Genomic DNA, 19,205 nt, shown 5'->3' with positions numbered 1-19,205 from the left:
AAATAAACTGTTACTCCAAGCTCAACCAGAAACTCTAAGTTACTTAAAATTGTTCATGCACTTTTGAAAATGTTACCCAAGATGACTCTATGCCCAGGAACTTGATTTATGTACTCTGAAAGAGTGAGTTGCTTTCAGTTAGAAAACAGTTTCCATCAGCCTTAAGCCTGTAGTATTCAGAGGGTTTCACAGAGACTTTTACATCCCAATATTGCATCTTCCACTCTGTCACATTTAAACTCAAGAGATTTATTCATCATAGCTTTAGTTTGATTTAAGACCACTGAGGAAAAAAAATCCAGCAAGTAAAATATACTGTGGCTGGGAATGTGATCCATCATCTCAGTGGCGATCTTTCTCTTTATAATGCAGTCTTCATATGACTTTCTCAGCTTCTACAACTGTAAAATGGAGATAAGATTTCCTTAATATTGGTAAGTGCTTTGGGATCTACAGATGAAAAACAGTGCTGGTGCAGTTCAGAGCCACTGAGAAGGACAGAGTCCTCCTTACTTCAGTTAATGTTTTGAAGGACAAAAACCATCGTGCTTCAATCAAATAGAGCGCTCAGGATCGTTCTTTAGAGATCATCATTTCCTTGCTCATGCTTAAAGGTAGCAGGGACTGGATCACCCACTGACATTCCCTTCCTCCACCCACGTCCGTATAAGAAATAAAGTCAGTTCCTCTGAATTGAAACTAAATCCTTCTGGTTTAGCAATGCACATTTCTACTTAAGCAATAAACATCTGTCATCTGCCATTCATTAATATTAATTATAAATGCTCAATAGCTCATGAGGTCCAAGTCCACCAGCTGAGATTTTTCCAACTCTGACCTTGTTAGGATTTGTATAAAAAGTGTCCAGAAGAGTTCTTCGAAGCTTGAAGCCAACAATAAGTGTGATTTGCAGAGTAGAGTATTTAGATTATGTATTTAGAACAAGGGTGGTTAGAAAGGGTGATAGGGAGGGAGGGAAGGAAGGAGAGGAGTACAGACCCTGAAACAGTGTTCCTTTAAATGCTTAAGAGGTTTAGATCTTTCTTCAGGCTAATGACAAGGAGAGGCATCGTCCATAATGAAACTGGCCCATCCATTAAACATTACTGTAAATGAAAGGTTGCGTGAATTAAAGGTTGTTCATCTCATGTTTCAGGAATGTATCTGTGTTTCATGTCTGAAGCCTGTTTTCCTTTTAAATGGAGTTCTTCAGATGACAAATGAGAGAATTTCAGAAGGCAAATGGGTAGAAGTAAATACACGCTTAAGAACAAAGCAGAGACATAACTGTAGCTGTAAATCTTTATACTGGGCTACTGTATGTCATAGATGTTGGGGAGGATTAGATTAGAGTTGAAAAATTTCATTACTAGGTAATTTTGCTGGTAAGTAAAAAGCGTTAGAAAAATCTCCACAGTTAATCATTAAATTATAACCTTAATATCACCTGTATGTTTCATTTGTGGAACACAGGTTAATTCCTTTACTACCACTTTGGATTTCAAAGAGCTAAAACAAGAAAATGTAGGAAATGCCTTCTCTCAATTTTATGTGGCAACGGCACCCTTCAATGATAAATATTTATTTTTTCCTTCCCTTTAATTTCTTGCCAGTTCAAAATTGCTTCAACAAAAATTACTGAAAAATAATATCTGTTTGCATCAGTCCTTAAAATTAGCTCATTTCTTTTCAGGCCTCTAAAAATATACATATCTTCATTGGCAGAGAGGTGCTGGCTTATTAAATTTGGTGGACTAGTGTAACAATTTTATATAAGAAAATATAGCCCTGTTGTCTTCCTGTAACAATGAGTCAAAGCTGATTAATGCAAAGAGGAACATGAACAACTATCTCAGCTATGCAAATGACTAAACTGGACAAAATGAAAGGAAAGTTGGTTTGAGTTCCTTGACTCAGGCCCAAATAAAAGTCTGAGCTTGGAAAAGACAGCAGGAGGCCTTGGTATCAATGGACAGAGATACTTGCTGGATTTGTACTCTGTAAATGTGCAGTAAGCTGTTTCTCTATGGAGGTCTTACAGAAGGAAACAGGCAAGAAAAAATGTTGTTGAAATTTTGTAGCAATTTGAAAAATGCTTATCAAAATTATCCAGTCCTTTGCTAGGCTATGAAGCTTAACTTCTATACTTAGACTGTCTCTGATGGATGTTTGTCTAACCTCCTTAAAAATCTTCCATGATGGAGATTCCCACAACCTCTCTCCTGATCTTTACCATCTCTGATAACAACATTGGATGTTAACAACTCATTGGGAATGCTCTGAAGCTCCTTTGGACCTTTGTAAAGGAAAGTTGTGGCAGTAAGTGTTTTCTTTTTCAAAGCTCTGAGGTTGGAAGAGAGCTGGGAGGTGGGAGTCTAAGCAGACCAAAGGCTACATCAGGTGTCAGAGCTGGCAGGGAGATTGAGCTAAGAAAAGACGATGAGACTGGAGACGCAGAGACCTAGGTAGGGAAAAGCAAACAGAGCTGCCTGGGTGGAGAAGAACAAACAAATATCCAGTAAGATGAGGGGAAACAGCAGCCAAGAAGTGCTCCTCTGTTTTCACTTTGTTACAAAGGTATGCTGAAAATCTCTTCTGGATGGCTAGATCCAAAGTACTCTGAAGTCAATGAGATTTCAGTGGGTCTTGTATCAGACCCTTTTAAAAGAAGGGCAGCTATAATATGAATGTGAATGTGAATGAGTGCCATTGCTGTCCATGACTGGCAGTGTTATAACAGCACTGCTATACATGGAAGTGTTCCACAGCTTAGGATTTAGCTGTTTAAACAGTGCTGCATGTGTCACCATTAGGCTTGAAACATTCACTGCCTGATTTACTCTGTAGCTCACATGCCCCAAATGTTTTGCATTCTTGGACTAAATTTGATAAATGTACTAGCAACCTTCTCTCTTGCATTTGTTCTTCTTTCCAGGGCACGCAGGCCAAAACAGAGAGGGGTTTAGATGTCCAGGTGGCTAGAGCTAGGTGAGCCTTGCTGTCAGCAGCCACTTCCCTTTGCCATTGCCCAAAGGTGAGAAAACAGATTGCTGTGGTCTTCTGGGAATTCAAGAGAAATAAGCTGTCAAGAGATCTTCCCTGGCACACAGTCTGGAATAAGATTATTTCCTCTTCCAATTGTGACAAAAATGCCCCTCCCTCAGAAAAAAACCACCTTAAAGCACTAGAAGTTAGAGCAATGACTTTGGAAACATGGACTGTAAGACGTGATAGACCAATGCGGGGAGATGGACAGGTAGGGATATGCAGGCAGGGCAAGTAAATTATGTGGGATAAGACAGGATGATGCTCTGCTCTTTTGTACATGGACTCTGCCCTGGACTAAGAGGAGAGGTCACCCACAGTTTCCTATTTGCCTTTCCTCAAAACACAACAGTTTGATGTCACTGAAGCTGAAGGTGTCATGTAAGGTACATCTGTGCCAGGGAAGAAGGCCAAAGACCAGGCAGACCTCTACATGTGTGTACAGTATAACTGGTAGGTTGTTTTAGGAACCTGATCTGCAACAGCCATCCTTCTTCCCCCATTCAAATCTGCTACTGGGGGAAATAGCCCCAGCTAGTTTGGACGTAAGCCAGAAGGTGGCCCTTGGCCTTATGGCAAAGGAGTGGACCTTTGCCTGCTTTTCTTTAGCAGCGTAGACATAACTGTGGATTTAGTCTTCTAAAGCTGGAGCTGCTTCTCTCGATTCCAAACATTTTTACTAGAGAGGGAAGATTTTAAGCAGGTGCTGGAAATTTGATGCTGAATGAATACCTGATGGCCACTTTGGAAGGGGGTGGAAAAAGGTTTGCAAAAGGTTTGCATTCCCTCCTGTTTTTCCTACAGAGCTGAGGCCTGTAAAAGATACTCAGACAGCCAGTTCCGGAGCACAAGGAGGCACCAGAAGGGAAGGTCAGAAAGAGAAAAAGAGCTGATTTCTATCCCTTATTTGGTTTAGTGATCTGAGAATAGTTCTCACATTGTTCACATTTTAATAGAAGAATGCAATCAGAGTTTTTCTGATTCACTTCCCTTACGGGAGCAATTGACCACATGCTTTTTTCTCAGCTTTGACACCGTTTCTGTTAATATGAGGCTGATGCTGTTTACCAGCAGTCTGTCCAGCACATTTTTATAGAATGCTCCAGAGGACCAGGGCAGCTAAGAGACTTCCCTGCTGCTCCTAGACCCCCAGGACAGGGAGGAGACAAGAGGTGGCAAGAGAGGAGCTGGCAGTAGGAGAGGAGAACATCACCTAAGGAGCATAGAGACAGTGTCAGCCCAGTGCCTTGTGAGGTACCAGTTCTGGTACCTGAGGGCCTGACAGGCTGGTTTATGGCCAGGGCTGCTTTCAGCCTGACTGTTAATTGAGATGCAATTTATTCAGATTATACAGCCTTAGCATGGTACACATGTACACGGTGTGTGCATATGTACATAGTACCACCTGTGCAGAGGCACAGAGTGTGTATGTATCGCCTGCTTGCACAGTGAATAATTGTCCATCAGAACAGAGAGGTTTGATGATAATTTAACGTTCATGCTAACACAAGGAAAATAAACATACTTGTAGCAAAACACAGTATTACCATTAGTTAGTTCAGATTTTAAGGTCTCAGTTTGCAGACAGCAACCTAATAAGACTTTCAAAACTGCCTAACTTTGATTAAATTTTGAGAATGCTATGATTAAAGTTTAAAAATGGCTTTTTCCTGCCTTTTAATCCCCTGAATTCTAGAGCCAGGGCATCCTCTACCATTAGCTATGTTGGATTCGCAAGTCTCTCTGACTCATATCTGACATCTTTTTCCTCTCTTAACCCTTCTCACCCAGATCCCTTTTCTAGATTGCACCCTTCTTTGCCAGCCTGTGATGGCCCTGTGCTGCCCATGCCCTGTCTTTCTCGAGGTGTCCTCAGGACACCATTTCACTTCATGTTACAACTAGTGGATTCCCAGCTACAGCAGCCCTACTCTTGGTGGCTGGAAATGTGTTAAAGTTAAAGAGTCAAAACCCCTGCAAGGAAAGGAAATGAGAGGTCCTCTTGGCAGCAACAAACAGAAAATAAACAACCAAACTCTTCACAAGACAGATTCCTCAATTATAGTAACTCAGGCTCGCAAAGGCCAGAGTTATGACCCATTGGCGTACGCAGTATGTAAATACAGGGATGCAGTAATTAGCTTTGTGTTCATTTGAGGCTTCAGAAGTCTTGTGACCCACCATGAAGTAAGGTCATTAACCATAACCACACTAGTGACCTTCACACAGGACACCCCATCTCTCACAGTTATACGAGCGAACTATGCACTGTGTTGTCTCCTTTTTTCATTAGCTGAAAAAATTTGTTTAAAAATAGTGCACTGAAGAATTATTGGACTGATGTGGGACTCCATTGCCCTAAGAAGAGGTTTTTATCTTTAATATGTGGAGTGGATTGAGACAGACTATTCATAGCTTGTTCCGTAAAGGGCAGTTTACCTTTGAACAAGCAGGTGCACGGCCATTACTAGATATTTATCAACAACACAACAAAATGCTGCTCTAAACCTTATTTTGCCGACACTAATTGAAATTATTATTGGGAATGAGTATTTTTCATCTCTGCTTTTTGTTTTACTGTGGCTGACCCATGGGTCCCTTGAAACATGTTCATCTTACTTACAGAGCCAGGGTGGGTAAACCTTGGTTTAGAATATTCAGTGTTGTGAAGCCGTTACTGTGCAGATGAATAAAATGTACCCTTTAATTTAAATATTAGTGGGTAAAAGTCCAGATCATTCATACTAGGCTGTTCTTAACAGTAATTGGAAAGAAACAGGCACCTTCAGAGGGCAAATTATTTTGCCTTTCTTAGAATTCATCTTCCAAGTGTCATGGATGCCCCTCCTCACGTACAGTATTAACTCCACCCTTACCTTGATCCTTGCTCTGACAAAACCAACTAATTTTTATCTCTCCAGCTTAAGTGCAGTGAATCCCGTCATGCTCTTGCCAGGCCTACAGAAACTCAGTGAAGAGTCCCAGCTTGTCTGAATTCTCAGACAGCAAAACCCTGTCTGTGAAAATTGCATCCAGGTCAAATTCTGATTGTCCAGTGTGACAACAGAGTTCAAAAATAAGCACAAACAACTGTTCCAGAGGCCTGGCAGTCCAGAATTTCTAAGGAGAAAAGGCTACTACCACATGAATAAACACACTCATGTGGGACCTACTTATGCAAGTCTTAAGTGGCTGCATAGTTTCTATGGGTTGTGAAGATCATGAAACCCTGATTTTATGTGCCACAGGTCAAAAACCTATGTAAGAAGTGGCAAAAGTCCCACTGATTTAGAACGGCTTCCTTCACTACTGCACTTCCATATACATTTTTAAAATATAATGCAACTTACACATATTTTATCTTCTTTTATTTTAGATGGGCTCTCTGTTTCTTTCTCGATTTTCCCTGGGACAGCTTAACTGCCCTCAGCCAGAGATTAACTGCAGAAACTTTTCTTTGTGAGTAATGTTAAAGGGGCACCTTAGTTTAGACTCCAGAGCTCTCTGTGCTCTGTTGTCACATGGACCCATATAGCATCAGAGCATGTACATTAGGGTAGGTAACTCAATAAGTTTAAGTTAAGTAAGTGAGCGAAATTAGTTTATTTCCTAATATTTTAAGTTTGTTAGTATTAAGTTACATTGTTTTCAGCTAAAATAAATTCTTGATCAGTGGCTTGGAATTTTTAGCTGAGTGGTGGCTATGGAAATCTGATGGATGTCTGATAGGACTCCTTCCTCACACTATAGCCAACTGAAGACATATTCAGACATGATCTGAAAACCAAGTTTGAAGTACTATATGGACACATAGAAATAAGGAGTGGAGGAACTAGTTCAAAGAAGCAACAGGATGACCTGAGTCTCAATTCTCTAATGTATTCAATGGATTTTTAGATTCACATGTACATAGCAGAGGATAAAAAACATTTATTTTACCTCATTTCCCTAAAATGTATACAGTTCCTTGTTAAAACTGCTCAACAGCAAATCCTGTTAACTTCTGTTCACCAGTTCACATCTAGAACTCAGCTTCTCATTTCAAAGACACTGCTTTCTATCTTAATCTTGCTGCACACTAAAAAAGCCATCACAGCATAATATCTGTGTTCTTCCTTCAGTACAAACCATTAAGTGACAAAGTTACCTTATTTACAGGGAGTTGCAGTTTTGTGAATTTTGACTAAAATTGCTGCTCTTCCTTTCATAACAGTATCCTGCTTTCAGAATGTAGAAGGTGACAATTCCTACACTCCACAATGAAAATGGAATATGCTACTCTATGTTCATCCCACCAACTTTTCACATCTAATGCTTGAATTGTTATTTGTTTGGAACAGGACCTTTCTTTGGTTTGTGTTTGCACAGAACTGGAAGCAGTTAACATTGGTGCTCTCCTTTGAACATCTGCCACCAGCACGCAAATGAATCAATGTATGAATAAGCCACAATTGAAATGTTTACAACAATAAACGGTGTAAACAGTGCAGCTTGTCTCTTGCCTGGCATAACACTGAGTTTTCTAAGATGTCTTCTTAGTTCATAACTATACACTTAATCTTTTGACGGATGTTTTCTGCCTCTTCAAACTGATCAGAACATATTTCCTGAAAGCACTTCAAATTGTCTGCTCTGCGGAGGGTTTGGTCAGAACTCAGCAGAAAGTCATATGGTAAATATTCTCTTCTTGGGAGAATTACTTGTCAATGAAAACATGCAATTCCTTCCCTGCAGATACTTTTGTATGTAGTTCTGATATTTGTCTTTTGGCCAGTAGAAGTCCATCTTCTACATTTGCAGATGGCAGTCCAAAGGGGCTTGTGTTTGACTGGACCACATTTATTAAGGTGAAGGACAATATGGATGGGTAATTTGAAAGGTTTGCCAAGCTCTGCAAGCTATGCTTTTCCCATACATCTAAAAATGATTTTGCCATTTGTAGACATGGCTACAGGAAACACTTGACTCTCAAAGCATGTCTGTCAGTGAAAGACAGATGCCAAGAAGATGTTAAGTGTGGAAAGGTAAAAGTGAACCATACTGGGAAAACAAAACCAAAATGTGAAGGAAAGCAAGGAAGAAGAAACTGGAAGATAGAATCATACAGTGGTGCAGAAAAGAAAAGTTCGCCATCATGGGATTAAAAGAGGAGAATTATGAGATCAATTACAATGAGGTTTGGATGGGACTGAACTATAAAAGGAGTCTGTGAAAAACATGGGAATTGCTGTATCAGAACACAGTGGGATCAACTAATTTATTGCTAAAATGTGTAAGAAGAACATTTAGACTAGTCAATCTATTTATATCCTCATTATTCCCATTTGTTTGCATTCATTTTGAAAATACTTGCACCTTCATTTTATAGCCAGCGAGGGGGAAAAAAGGGTTGTAATATGTCACATCAGCTTTAATAACACACTAGCAGATGGAAACAACAACAACAAAAATCCCTTCATCCATTTTATCTTGCTTGGCATAGCTGTTCCAGAGCCTGTCCTTGCTTCTGTGCGATAGCAGCAACTTAACTAACATCCTGTCTCTGATCTCAGCTTCTTGTGAAAAGTCATTGAAGCATCTGTGTCGAGCATACGTCGTCATCATGTGGTCTTTGCCCTAACTCCCTTGGCCACAGACGTCTATTCAACATGGAAACAGCAGAGGCCAACTGAGCTAACTCTATTTTTGTGGCTGTGGAGAAAAGATTAGCAACACTCTTGGCAACTGCTAGGTCGGCTGCTACTCTTCAAGAGCTGATGCTGTGGAAGCTTAACTCCAAAGCAATGCCTGAGCAGCACTGGGGAGTCATACAATACATTAGAGCATTTTCAATATTTCTTAACAAATATATTTACTTTCCCTTTCCCAAAGTGTTTCTTTTGTTATCTCCTTCTGCACTCACTGACTGGATGCAGCTAGCCATAAGAACAGAGCCTGACTTGTTTTTTAATGCAATTATTCTGTTGTTCAAAGGGGAAGAGAAGTTTCTCTCTGTGTAGTAAGGGAGGGTGGCAGTAGGGAAGATAAGTTGCCTGGAGATGAAGTTGGAAAGCTTCCTTTCTGCACACCAGTAGGAACAGGAGGAAAACTTTTAGCTTTATTCTTAGTTTCCTCGCTTGTGTCACCATAATCCATCCCTTAAAGCTGTTTTAATCTAACGTTTTATGTGTGAATTTCCTCAGATTTAGTAAGGTTTGTTATTTTTCTTAATTTTAAGTTCATCTCCCTGTGAAGGTATATGAAAGTGAGTGGGACAGGCTTTTGTGGCTACTGTTACAGAGGATTGAATAGTGGTGAATTGCAGAAAGTAAAAAAAAAATAATGGCTCTCAGGGTAGAGTTGGAACATAGGTTCCGTCTGCCTGTATTGGTTTCAAAGGAATTGTCTGCAGAGGGTAAAGCAAGGTAGAATATAGTCTGTGACTTGCTCAAAAGGAAGAAAAAGCTCCACCTTTATGCACATTGCAGAAAAAAGGAAAAAAAAGGAAAGGAAAGGAAAAGATTAATGATTGTGAAAGAATTCTTGTGGTACACATTTTTTTCAAGTATGGCTTGGCTCAGATCCATTAAAATAAGAATTGACAGTAAAATACGTGAGGAGTTTCTTTTAAAGTGCTTACTACACAGGAAGAGCAGGCATTTCTCAGAGAGAAATGTCTTGTCCAGTCTGAAGAGTTTGCCAAATTGCCATAAGCAAATACACAACATCATTATCGCCTCAAAAAACCCAGTTCCACAGTTCCAAAAATTACAGTTCAGTACTATATTTTCAGCTCTGGCAAAATTATCTTTGGTAGGAAAAAAATGTAACTCCTTTCCCCCAGTTACAGTGGGATAATGAGACTGTTTCAAGTTGTGTCACTATGCAGGAGCAAAAGCAAGCATGGACATTTTGATCATAGAGCCTGTGCATGAATAGCTTTCTGTGGATGCTCCTGTGAGGCACATACACCTCTCTACTCTCTTCAAAGCACTGTCTGACACAAGGAGGCTGAACCAACCTCATGAAAGTGACAGCTACCCCATAGGTTCCCATAAATCTATTAATCTAGACAGTTCTTGGATGAGAGTAGGCATCTATAGCTATCTGGCTCATAAGATCCTCCTTGTAATGCTATTTCCCTTCTCATGAGATTTATCCCTATGGAACAAGGCATCTGTCAAAAAGATTACAAACTCTAAAGCCCCTTAATGTCTCTATAAGCAACCTGCAACAACCCAAGCCACCATTCAACAATGAAAGAGTAGGTTACTACTTGGTACCAGCGTCTCATGCTAGCTCATACATGTTCACACAGAGGGCAGCTGCTCCACCCATTCCATTCAACCTCAAAAGGGGTGAAACCCTGCTTTGAATGTGGGAGGTGTGGGGAAATAGAAAGGGTGTTGGAATGGGAACGATGGGGGTAAAATAAACTATGGGGAAAAGAAAATAGTCCATTGACACTCCTATGCCAACAAAAGTAAATGCACCAGGGACAGCACAAGTAACTTCCTGCTACAGGAAGAAGAGAAAAGGGAACAATGGAACTGCAGTCTCTGCTGGGTGGCATTTGTATTAATTATTATTTCATACACTTCTTAAGCAAGCATCTCCCATTCTTAATGTGGGATGCCATTCACTAGATGCCATGATAGGGAATAAGACCAGTAAGCTGGCTGTCTTGGATGGGTGATTCTGGTGATACACTTGCTTATATGGCAAAACCAAGTCGAGTTTCCCTTGGTTGCCATGCAGTGTTGTGGTCTTTCTCCCATGCTGGGACTCCATGAGCCAGATGCAGATGTAAGGATCAGGCCACAGCGTTTAGCCAGAGCTTGTATAAAGAGATCAGTGTGGGAGAAAGGCCACAGCACTGTAATTGCAAAAGTATGGTCTTACCTGTAGGAAAGCATGAAACAGTAATTGGTTTGAAGGATTCCCACGAGTGAAGGATGACACCTGACTGCCCAATTCCCAACATTAACTTCCACCATGGCCTGCTTATGATGGATCATTTTGTTCTGAGCTCCACATGAAACCCCTCATCTTGGTAGCTCTTCTGGCAGAACCAAGAAAGAATGCGCCTTCCCATCCACCCCACCCTGTCTTCTCTAGATCACACAGAGTGCATTTTTTTGAGCAGCATTAGTTATTTATTTATTCCAGGCAAAGGCACAGTTCTCTCCAACCCAAAGAACACCACATCAATGGAAGCTTTGGTGAAGCCTGCAGTCAAGGCCTGGGAATTCAGATGTAAATTATCAAACAAGCACAATAACAATCTCATATTATGATGATGATAACCTGGTACCTTTTCCTTCCTTCTGACATCTCTTTCTTTGTACAATACATTTTCTGCTCTCGCTTGTAGCTGGGCAAGGATTGCCCCTTGCCGACGGATGTTGTACGATCTCTCTGACTCTTACTTCATTTCCTCTTTTGAAACCACATGTTTTTCCTTTCTTTGTGCAAGGGCTCCATGGACTCCACTCACTAGCTTCACAGTGCACTGCAATAAACATAGGACAAGCTGAGCCTGACCAATATTTTTTTTATACACAATGCATATGGTACATTAATTTTATTCTGCATCAGCCGAAGAGTGGCAAAAATGGAATGTAATTAATCAGAAATTGCAGCAGAGAATTGAGAGAAACTGGACTGCTATACTTGCTGTTTCACAATTCCCTTCCCACAACAGTGCAACATCACAATTGATCTCAATGAAATCAGTTACTGGGGCTCGTTCTGAGGTTGCTTTGGTTTTGTGAAGGAATGTATCCTTATAGCTTTGGTGGAATTAAACTTTGGTCCATCCTTATGTGAAAGGAGAGTGAAGTCATTGGGTCAAGCTGCTGCAGCTGGTCTCAAAGGTATTGAATTTGGAAATAAGTAGAATTATAGAGGACCAACTGATATTAAAAGGCAGTATATTAAGAATAAAGTATCTTTGTGCTCAGCTGCTTGGTATTCAGCTTAAATAGTGGAAGTACTATCATCTGTGGCATATGCAATAGCAGGCAAAGCAGAGAAGATTTTGAGTTGGGAGGGTGCAAGTTTTTCAGAAAAAAACAGGTTACAGTTTCTAAACCGCAGTGATCCAAATGCTTATTCCTTACTATAGGGAACTCAAAGGTGTGCAATTGGGCACTTGTCCTAATAGCATAGAAAAATATGAGAGAAACCTTGGAAGCTTAACAATGGGCTCTTAATAACTATTTTATGCCATCTCCTCATTGTCCTTCTCTTGTTAAAAGATAGTAAACATTTATATTTCCTTTATATTTACATTTGTATTTATTGTATTTATTATATATGTGTGATGTTATTTTATTTATACAGTTTTATTTACATTTATATTTACTTTCAATTCACATGTATGCTTAAGGCTATAAGCTACCACTAAAAAGGAAAGTATTCCAGCCCTTCTATAAGGAGGACTTTGTAAGTCAACATTTTTCCAGCTCCAGAATTTACTTCACAATTTTTTGAAACCTAAAAATATAACTGACCTCAGCCAATCTCAGAGCCCTCCTCCAGTGAATTGTCACGTGGGTCATTTTGCTTTTCATATTGCCCTGGAGCTCTCCTGTTAAAATAATTGGCCTTCACGTGCACAAAAACGTTCTGTTTTTCCTCCGTAGCTTTAAATGGCTTTTCCTAGTTGAGACTGACTCATTGTTAAAGCAGCTTAGTCTACAGCACTTGGAAACAGCCTTCAAGAAACAAAAATGATCCCTTGAATTTCTTTCAAAAATGAAAGTCTTCACTTGAAAATAAAACTGTAAAAACCATCACTACCACCTGAACTAATATGTAGTTGAAAAGGAGAATGCCAAACTAGTGCACTATATTTTTACTCCTGCATCACTTCTCCAAAACATGCAATGCCAGAGGGAGCTACGTGCATGATACTGTGGGGGAGGAGATTTCTATCATGCCTAAACTGTGCCCTTTGCTCTCTGGTTGTTGGTGGCTGAAGAGGTTACCACTCCCACCACAGTTCTCAGCCCTCAGCCACCACAATCCACAGCTGGCATACTAAAATTGGGTGAACCTTGCTACAGCTTTGGCATGCCCATGGCAGGGGATGTCAACTGCAGCAGCCCAGAGGCAAATATGTCACTTGTTCTGCTTTCAGCCAGAGGGGTGGCAGAAGGACAGAGCAGACAGTTAGGTGTGGTGACCTCCAAAATTGCCCCGGTGCGAATAATCGGAGTTTGTGAGTCAGAGGCTGCAGAGATACAAAAGCAGGTCTCTTCTCGGCAGGCAGTGAGTCACAGGACCAGTGTCACCGGTCTCATTCCTTCAGTGACAATGTCACACTATTTGGCATTTTATTTTGATCCTCATTTTCTGTAGTCATGTTTGTGCTCGTATACCATTTTCAGGCTTGGGTTTGTTTGGTCATTTTCTTTTTCCTTAATGTTTTAGTTCCTAACCTTCACATCTGTGAAAGTAAGCTTCAAAATTTTGATGCACACATGCTTTGAAGGCTCAGGTATTACAAGGGAGTTAAAGCAAAGCAGTTAGTATTTTAATCTTTCAACTATACGTGGGGTCTGGCTTAGGATTTTTGAACCTTTGATGTTAGTGGTGCTGCATAACACTGCAACAGAACAAGTAAGAGATGGGTGTCATTCTACCTCAGAGCAAACCAAAAAGGCCGTATTTCCTAAGGCAGAATAGCCCTTAACATCAAGACTATATTTGTGGGACACAAATGAGCTTGTGCCTCTTATGAAATGGCAGACTTGGGAAATGCCTTGAATTTGTTGTGCTGGGGAATACTTTTTGTGATACAGAACATTTCTATTTTAAGTTGGTGTTGTAACTGAACTTGCAACTCACACCCTCCTCAGATCCCCCACCCTCTGTAGACGCAGGGGGACCAGACTTACCAATGCTAGTGCACTCCATTGTGTGATTGTTTGCTTCCAGCCCATCAGGGCACTTTTCAAGGCACTTTCCGCTGTATAGGTAAAACCCACTTTTACATTTTGTGCAGAAGTTTCTGGTGAAGCAGGTATCACAGTCAGCTTTACATTCTGAAATGCAAACAGTAGACAACAATGTTGATGCTCGTTGTTGTATATGGCTCTCTCGCATATACCAGAATCACACGATTCTAGCAATGCTAAACAGTCTTCAGAGGAAGCAAATTATATTCATGGCCTGTGCACACAGCAAGGCCTGCCACAAGTGACCTTTACATGAAAGAGGGTTTAATAATGATGACCTGATGCTGAATGGCCTCACACTGCTTGTCTTCTCACAGACCTGTGCAAACAGACAGAGCAGAACACAGCAGAATCATAATATACTGCTTCTGCCCTACCCTGACGTAGCATAGGTAGCCATTAACACCCCAGGGCACAGGTACTGCTCCAGTTCCCCACTATCTACTTCCATTCATCCAGAAGAAATAAAAATACCCTGGAATTTAGAATCTGCTTAGGACTGTTTTGCATCAACTTTTTTTTTTTTTTAATGACTACCTGATGTTCAATCAGATGTCCTGTAGTATTTCATGTATCTTCTATATAAATTGACATTACTGGTATATTTTCCAGTTCTCAGATATTTTTGAAAGAAAGGTATAGAAACTTGTGTACGGCAGAACTCATGTCTGATATGCAAGGCCACACACTGCTAAAAGTGAGCAAATACTTTACAGTATCAAGTTACTCTGTAAGACTTTACTCTGGGGTCTGTTCATTAAATAACTTTTATTACCAGGTAAAAACTGGGAGAGTTGCTTGGCCATCGCTCTTATGTTTTTATATCACCTGCGGGATTAAAAACAGTGAATTCAATAACAAAAGAAGGAGTGGGGAGGACATTGTGATCTTTTCCAGTTCATTTATGGTTCAGAATACATAGTGAGGTCAAAATGTTGCCTGAGTGGTAAAGGATAGAGTTGGATTTTCTGCCTCCCAGCCCAGAGGCAACATAAATTTCTAACTTCCCCCAAATCAGGCTGAAACCTGGCCAGCTGAAGCCTGGCCAGGTGCTACAGACATTTAGAGGACTACACTGAGTGTGAGATAAAGTATGAAGAAACCAGAGCAAGGCACATCTCCATACAGTGCCACCTGCCACCTTCTCTCCTTGTTTCAGGGGACAGGCAAGTAAGGGCAGTGGGTTAAACAGGTCCAGCCTTGGAGTTCCACTATCCCTCAGCCTCCGCCCTTCGAAGCTTTCTGTCAGAGGGCAGTGCCTGGTACCCACCAGTGCTTCCTGTTCACATGGGGATGTAGAGGAGGTGATCATCACCCATGTCTTAGGCAGGTCACTCATGCAGGGCTGAGATCCCTGAGCTTCAGGCCACTTTGTGATCTTTCACCTTAACTTCTTATTTGGGTTAATATTTATTGCACTACTATAAAAGAACTGAACAAATAAAGACACAACCTGCCTGTCTGCTTCTCTGTTGACTTGACTGATACGGGGACACAGCATTCAAGAGAGAATAAACCAACCCCTGTCCCCAGCACTTACTTGCACACTTATTAATGTCAGGATATCGTGTCCCATAGTATCCACTTGGACATGAGGAAAGACATACTCCAATCTGTTTCATACCAGTTCTTTCCAGAACAAAAAAGAGCCTGGGCTTACATGACAGGCATCCGTTGTAGTCAGAACATGTAGCACACCCTCCTTGGCAACCCTGGCTCTCGTTAGGATGCACTAAGACAAACATTAAGAAAAAAAACAACAACAGTAAGAAAACAAGCCAAGACCATGAAATAATGGTTCCTCTGTACCTGGAAGGGTGGACCATCCACCTCTCTGACTACTCTTTAAGACTGCTTCATTTTTTCTTGTTTCTGTTATGAATTGACATTTCATTTCAGCAATTATTTCATCTGCATAAAAATGAGAAGCTCAGCTGATGTACTTACATCTTGCAGAAAAAGATAATAGCACATTATATTTGAAATAGATTTTATGTAACAACAGCATCCTAGAGAACAATTATTTTTACTTTAGTTGTTTTCAGTGGCTTTTCTGTCTTGTATGCACTTGGCTTAGCAGATAAATACATATTCACTTATCCTTGCTTTTCTTAGCTCAGTGGTTAAAAATCAGCCTAGTGTATAATTTCCTTCATTGACTAAATGCCATTTGATTGAGTTCTGCCACACAGGAATATGCCCTTGTAAGATCTGATGCTAATTTGCCTTAATAAAAAGACACAGGAGAGCCATCCTTCTTACCCTCCTTATTTTCCTGGAATGTTCTCTCTGGCATGTTTTTAATCTCCAACAATTACAACCTGATGTTCAGACTTAACTGTGCCGTTTACTCTGCTCCAGTCCCAGCATGGAGCATAGGTAGGATTATATTTGCCTTTCAACTGAATTGTTCTAATTCTTCAGACAAGGAAAGGAGAACTTATTACACTCCCTGCTTAAAACTACTCAGTTCTTTAGGGGTTTGGGGGCAGCAGAAAAGAGGATGCTATTGTAGACTTTTCAGTAGCAGTCAGTGTATTACTTCTCAGTGTTAGAAAATAATGTTTTGCATCTTCCTGTACTTTAGAAATTGTTACCTACTTTTAACTCCTTCTTGGTAGGAACTGGACCTGAAAAATAATTGAGCTTCAAATAGCTCCAGACCCTGTGTGCCCTCTTTCTTGACTTTGTCTTGTATGAAAAGCCCAGGCATTTTTCTAAGTGTAATCTTTCTTCTCTCCACCTGAGACATCTGGTTATATTTCAGATGTAAGAGAAATCCAATCCTTGTTTACATTTGTAATTCCTATTTGTAAATACTGTTGTACGCCCTGTTCTGCGTTCTCCTCAGACCACTGATAGTTTTATAAATATGCATGCCATACTTTGCCTATTTTAGTGTGTTTTTTTTTTTTTTTTTATCTGCAGACACTGCTAAATAGCTTGCATACACAATGAACTTGCTTTTGTCAGCTCCCTTCTGCGGGTCCCTTGGAGGCAGCCCAGAAGCACGTATGAATCCATGGCATACAGACTGAAAGCCACCGTTCTCTGCTAGCTCAGGGGAGTTTGCTTGGTGGTGGGGAAGTTCAGGAATACCTCTGTACTTTGTTCACTTACAATTTTGGCAGGGAAGATGTGACCCATGAATGGGAAAGGCACCCCTCTATGCTCTGGAGCTCCGATGACCGGTCCTGCAATCTGAGAAATCTCAAAGGGAGTTCAAGTTCACTTTTCCTCTTTCATTAGAAGAATGAGGAATGAGGGCTATTTCTCTCAGTGGGGCTGAACACAAAGGAGGGGAGCAAACTTTGGCCTTGCCGCAGACAAACAATTTCAATGAGAATATAAGAACCCAATTCTCTGTGCCCCCGGAGGCGCTCGCTTTGTAGAACAGCCTGGAGAAAAGTGTTTTTACAACCAGAAAACACCACTATTACGAGAACAAATGGTATTCGATGTAGTGAGAAGCTGCAACCCAAAGTTTGATTTCACTAGACCCTCAAAATATGAATGCTCAATAACTACAGCATAATTTTCTCTAAGAAGATTCTAGAAGATACAGGGCATATAGATTTTGAAATTAAGAGCCTGAAAAATTTGCTTTCTTTTTAAAGATAAGTAAAGGGAAATATCCTTGTCTCTCTCTCTCCTGCGTTATGGCTCTTGTATGAAGCTGCTTTCAAAGGCAGACATGGTAATGTGATCTAAGAAGATGACATTATTTAAAAACTATCCATTACTTTCCTTCATTAAGCTTGACAGAGAGAAGAAAAGGCAGATGAAGCACAAAATATTTGTCACCTAAGTTGCTATATAAAATATAGATGGCCAATTTTGATAGGAAACATATTATGTGTAAGTGACACATGGGACCTGTGACACGTCATTATGAATAGAGTCTCTTGGCAGAGAAAAGTTTATGTGCAACTGCTCTGAGGTCAAGCTGTATGTGTGAGATCTTGAGACAGGCAATACTTCATTAGTGTAAAATGATAATTCTATATAGCTAAGATCCATTACATGGCCAATTTCCATCTCTCCTTTAACTCCAGAAGTATTAAGTATAAAATAAAACATATTCCTAGACATTGTCACAATTTCTTCCTCCTTTCATGCATCCCATGTACATCGCATACAAATAACATGGCAAAAATAGAAAGCTTTTAGTTCCAAATGAAGAATCATTTTGTTACTGTAACAAAGCAAGCAATATGTTAAAATATGTTAAGTCAAGCTCCATTTAAAGGATGATTTCAAGCCATGTTATAACTCACAGTGCAAAGTAAATCAAGATCCTGTTCCTGGAAATGCACAGAGCAAAATTCTTGTTGAAAAGTCAGAATTGACATTTTAAATGAAGAAAGACATTTTTTTCCTCTTAAAAGCTATTAAAGGATCCTTTATGGATTATCTCTTATTGTGCCTAGCATTGCTTTGAGCCCTCTGTCTGTGTAATGAAACTATCATTCATTGCACTTTCTCTGAATGCTAGGTAGACCCTTATTCTGTCTCAGGCAAGAAGCAAAGTAAGGACAACGGAGTGCTCCTGAAACAGGTACTGTTTGAAAATATAACGCTGGTCTTTGTTATTGAATCTGGGAGAAAATAAATGATGGAGGGAAAATATTTCTGTCCAGAAAATGAGATATCATGTTTGAAATAAGGCATCACAAAGCTCCAGCTGAAGATCTCTTTCTTGTTACCTCTCAACCTCCTCCTTCTCCAGATCAGATCCAGGTTCTTGCCTGATGCCTGCAATGTAGGGATCAGTTTCTCCCCTCCTGCGGAGGCCAGATAGGGTCAAAGGAATTCAAGAAGAAAATGGGGCACACTCAGGTACCCAAACTTCTTTCTACATTATCAGTGCTGGTACAGAACTGGCCCTTATGATTCCTCTCCCATTACAGCATAGGTGTTTGTGCCTGCAAAACTCAAGCACTTCAGCAAGCGCACACCATAACCACAAGGAAGCAACTAGAAGTTTTACCCTTTTATTCCCCATAAAAGATACTGTGATCTTGGAGTTTAAGTGATGTGCCACAACAAGCTGGGAACATAAACCCCATCTGGTGAAATCCAGCAATGGTACCCCTGTTGTAAGTATTAATTCAAATTTCTATACTTAGGTCAACAGTAGGAATGAGTAAGTCATGTTTATCCACTTTACAGGATGCTTTGAACTCTACAGGTGAAAAAGCACCAGAAGAGCACAGA

The 19,205-nt window shown here is 40.4% G+C and overlaps 1 protein-coding gene across 1 annotated transcript in view; it reads right to left on the bottom strand.

Annotated features, from left to right (window-relative positions):
• RSPO3 (R-spondin 3) overlaps positions 1 to 19,205 on the bottom strand; it is a 60,240-nt gene that overhangs the window by 10,276 nt on the left and 30,759 nt on the right. Inside the window, exons 2-4 of the mRNA XM_069850972.1 lie at positions 15,529 to 15,720; positions 13,929 to 14,075; positions 11,339 to 11,536 (exon numbers count right to left, since the gene is read on the bottom strand). Coding sequence (XP_069707073.1) covers positions 11,339 to 11,536; positions 13,929 to 14,075; positions 15,529 to 15,720 — 537 coding nt within the window. The remainder of the gene's footprint in view (positions 1 to 11,338; positions 11,537 to 13,928; positions 14,076 to 15,528; positions 15,721 to 19,205) is intronic.

The sequence above is a fragment of the Phaenicophaeus curvirostris genome, chromosome 2 (genome assembly GCF_032191515.1).
Source record: "Phaenicophaeus curvirostris isolate KB17595 chromosome 2, BPBGC_Pcur_1.0, whole genome shotgun sequence".
Classification (NCBI taxonomy): domain Eukaryota; kingdom Metazoa; phylum Chordata; class Aves; order Cuculiformes; family Cuculidae; genus Phaenicophaeus; species Phaenicophaeus curvirostris.
The sequence above is the reverse complement of the archived record's forward strand: the minus strand, read 5'-3'. Positions and strand labels throughout refer to the sequence as shown.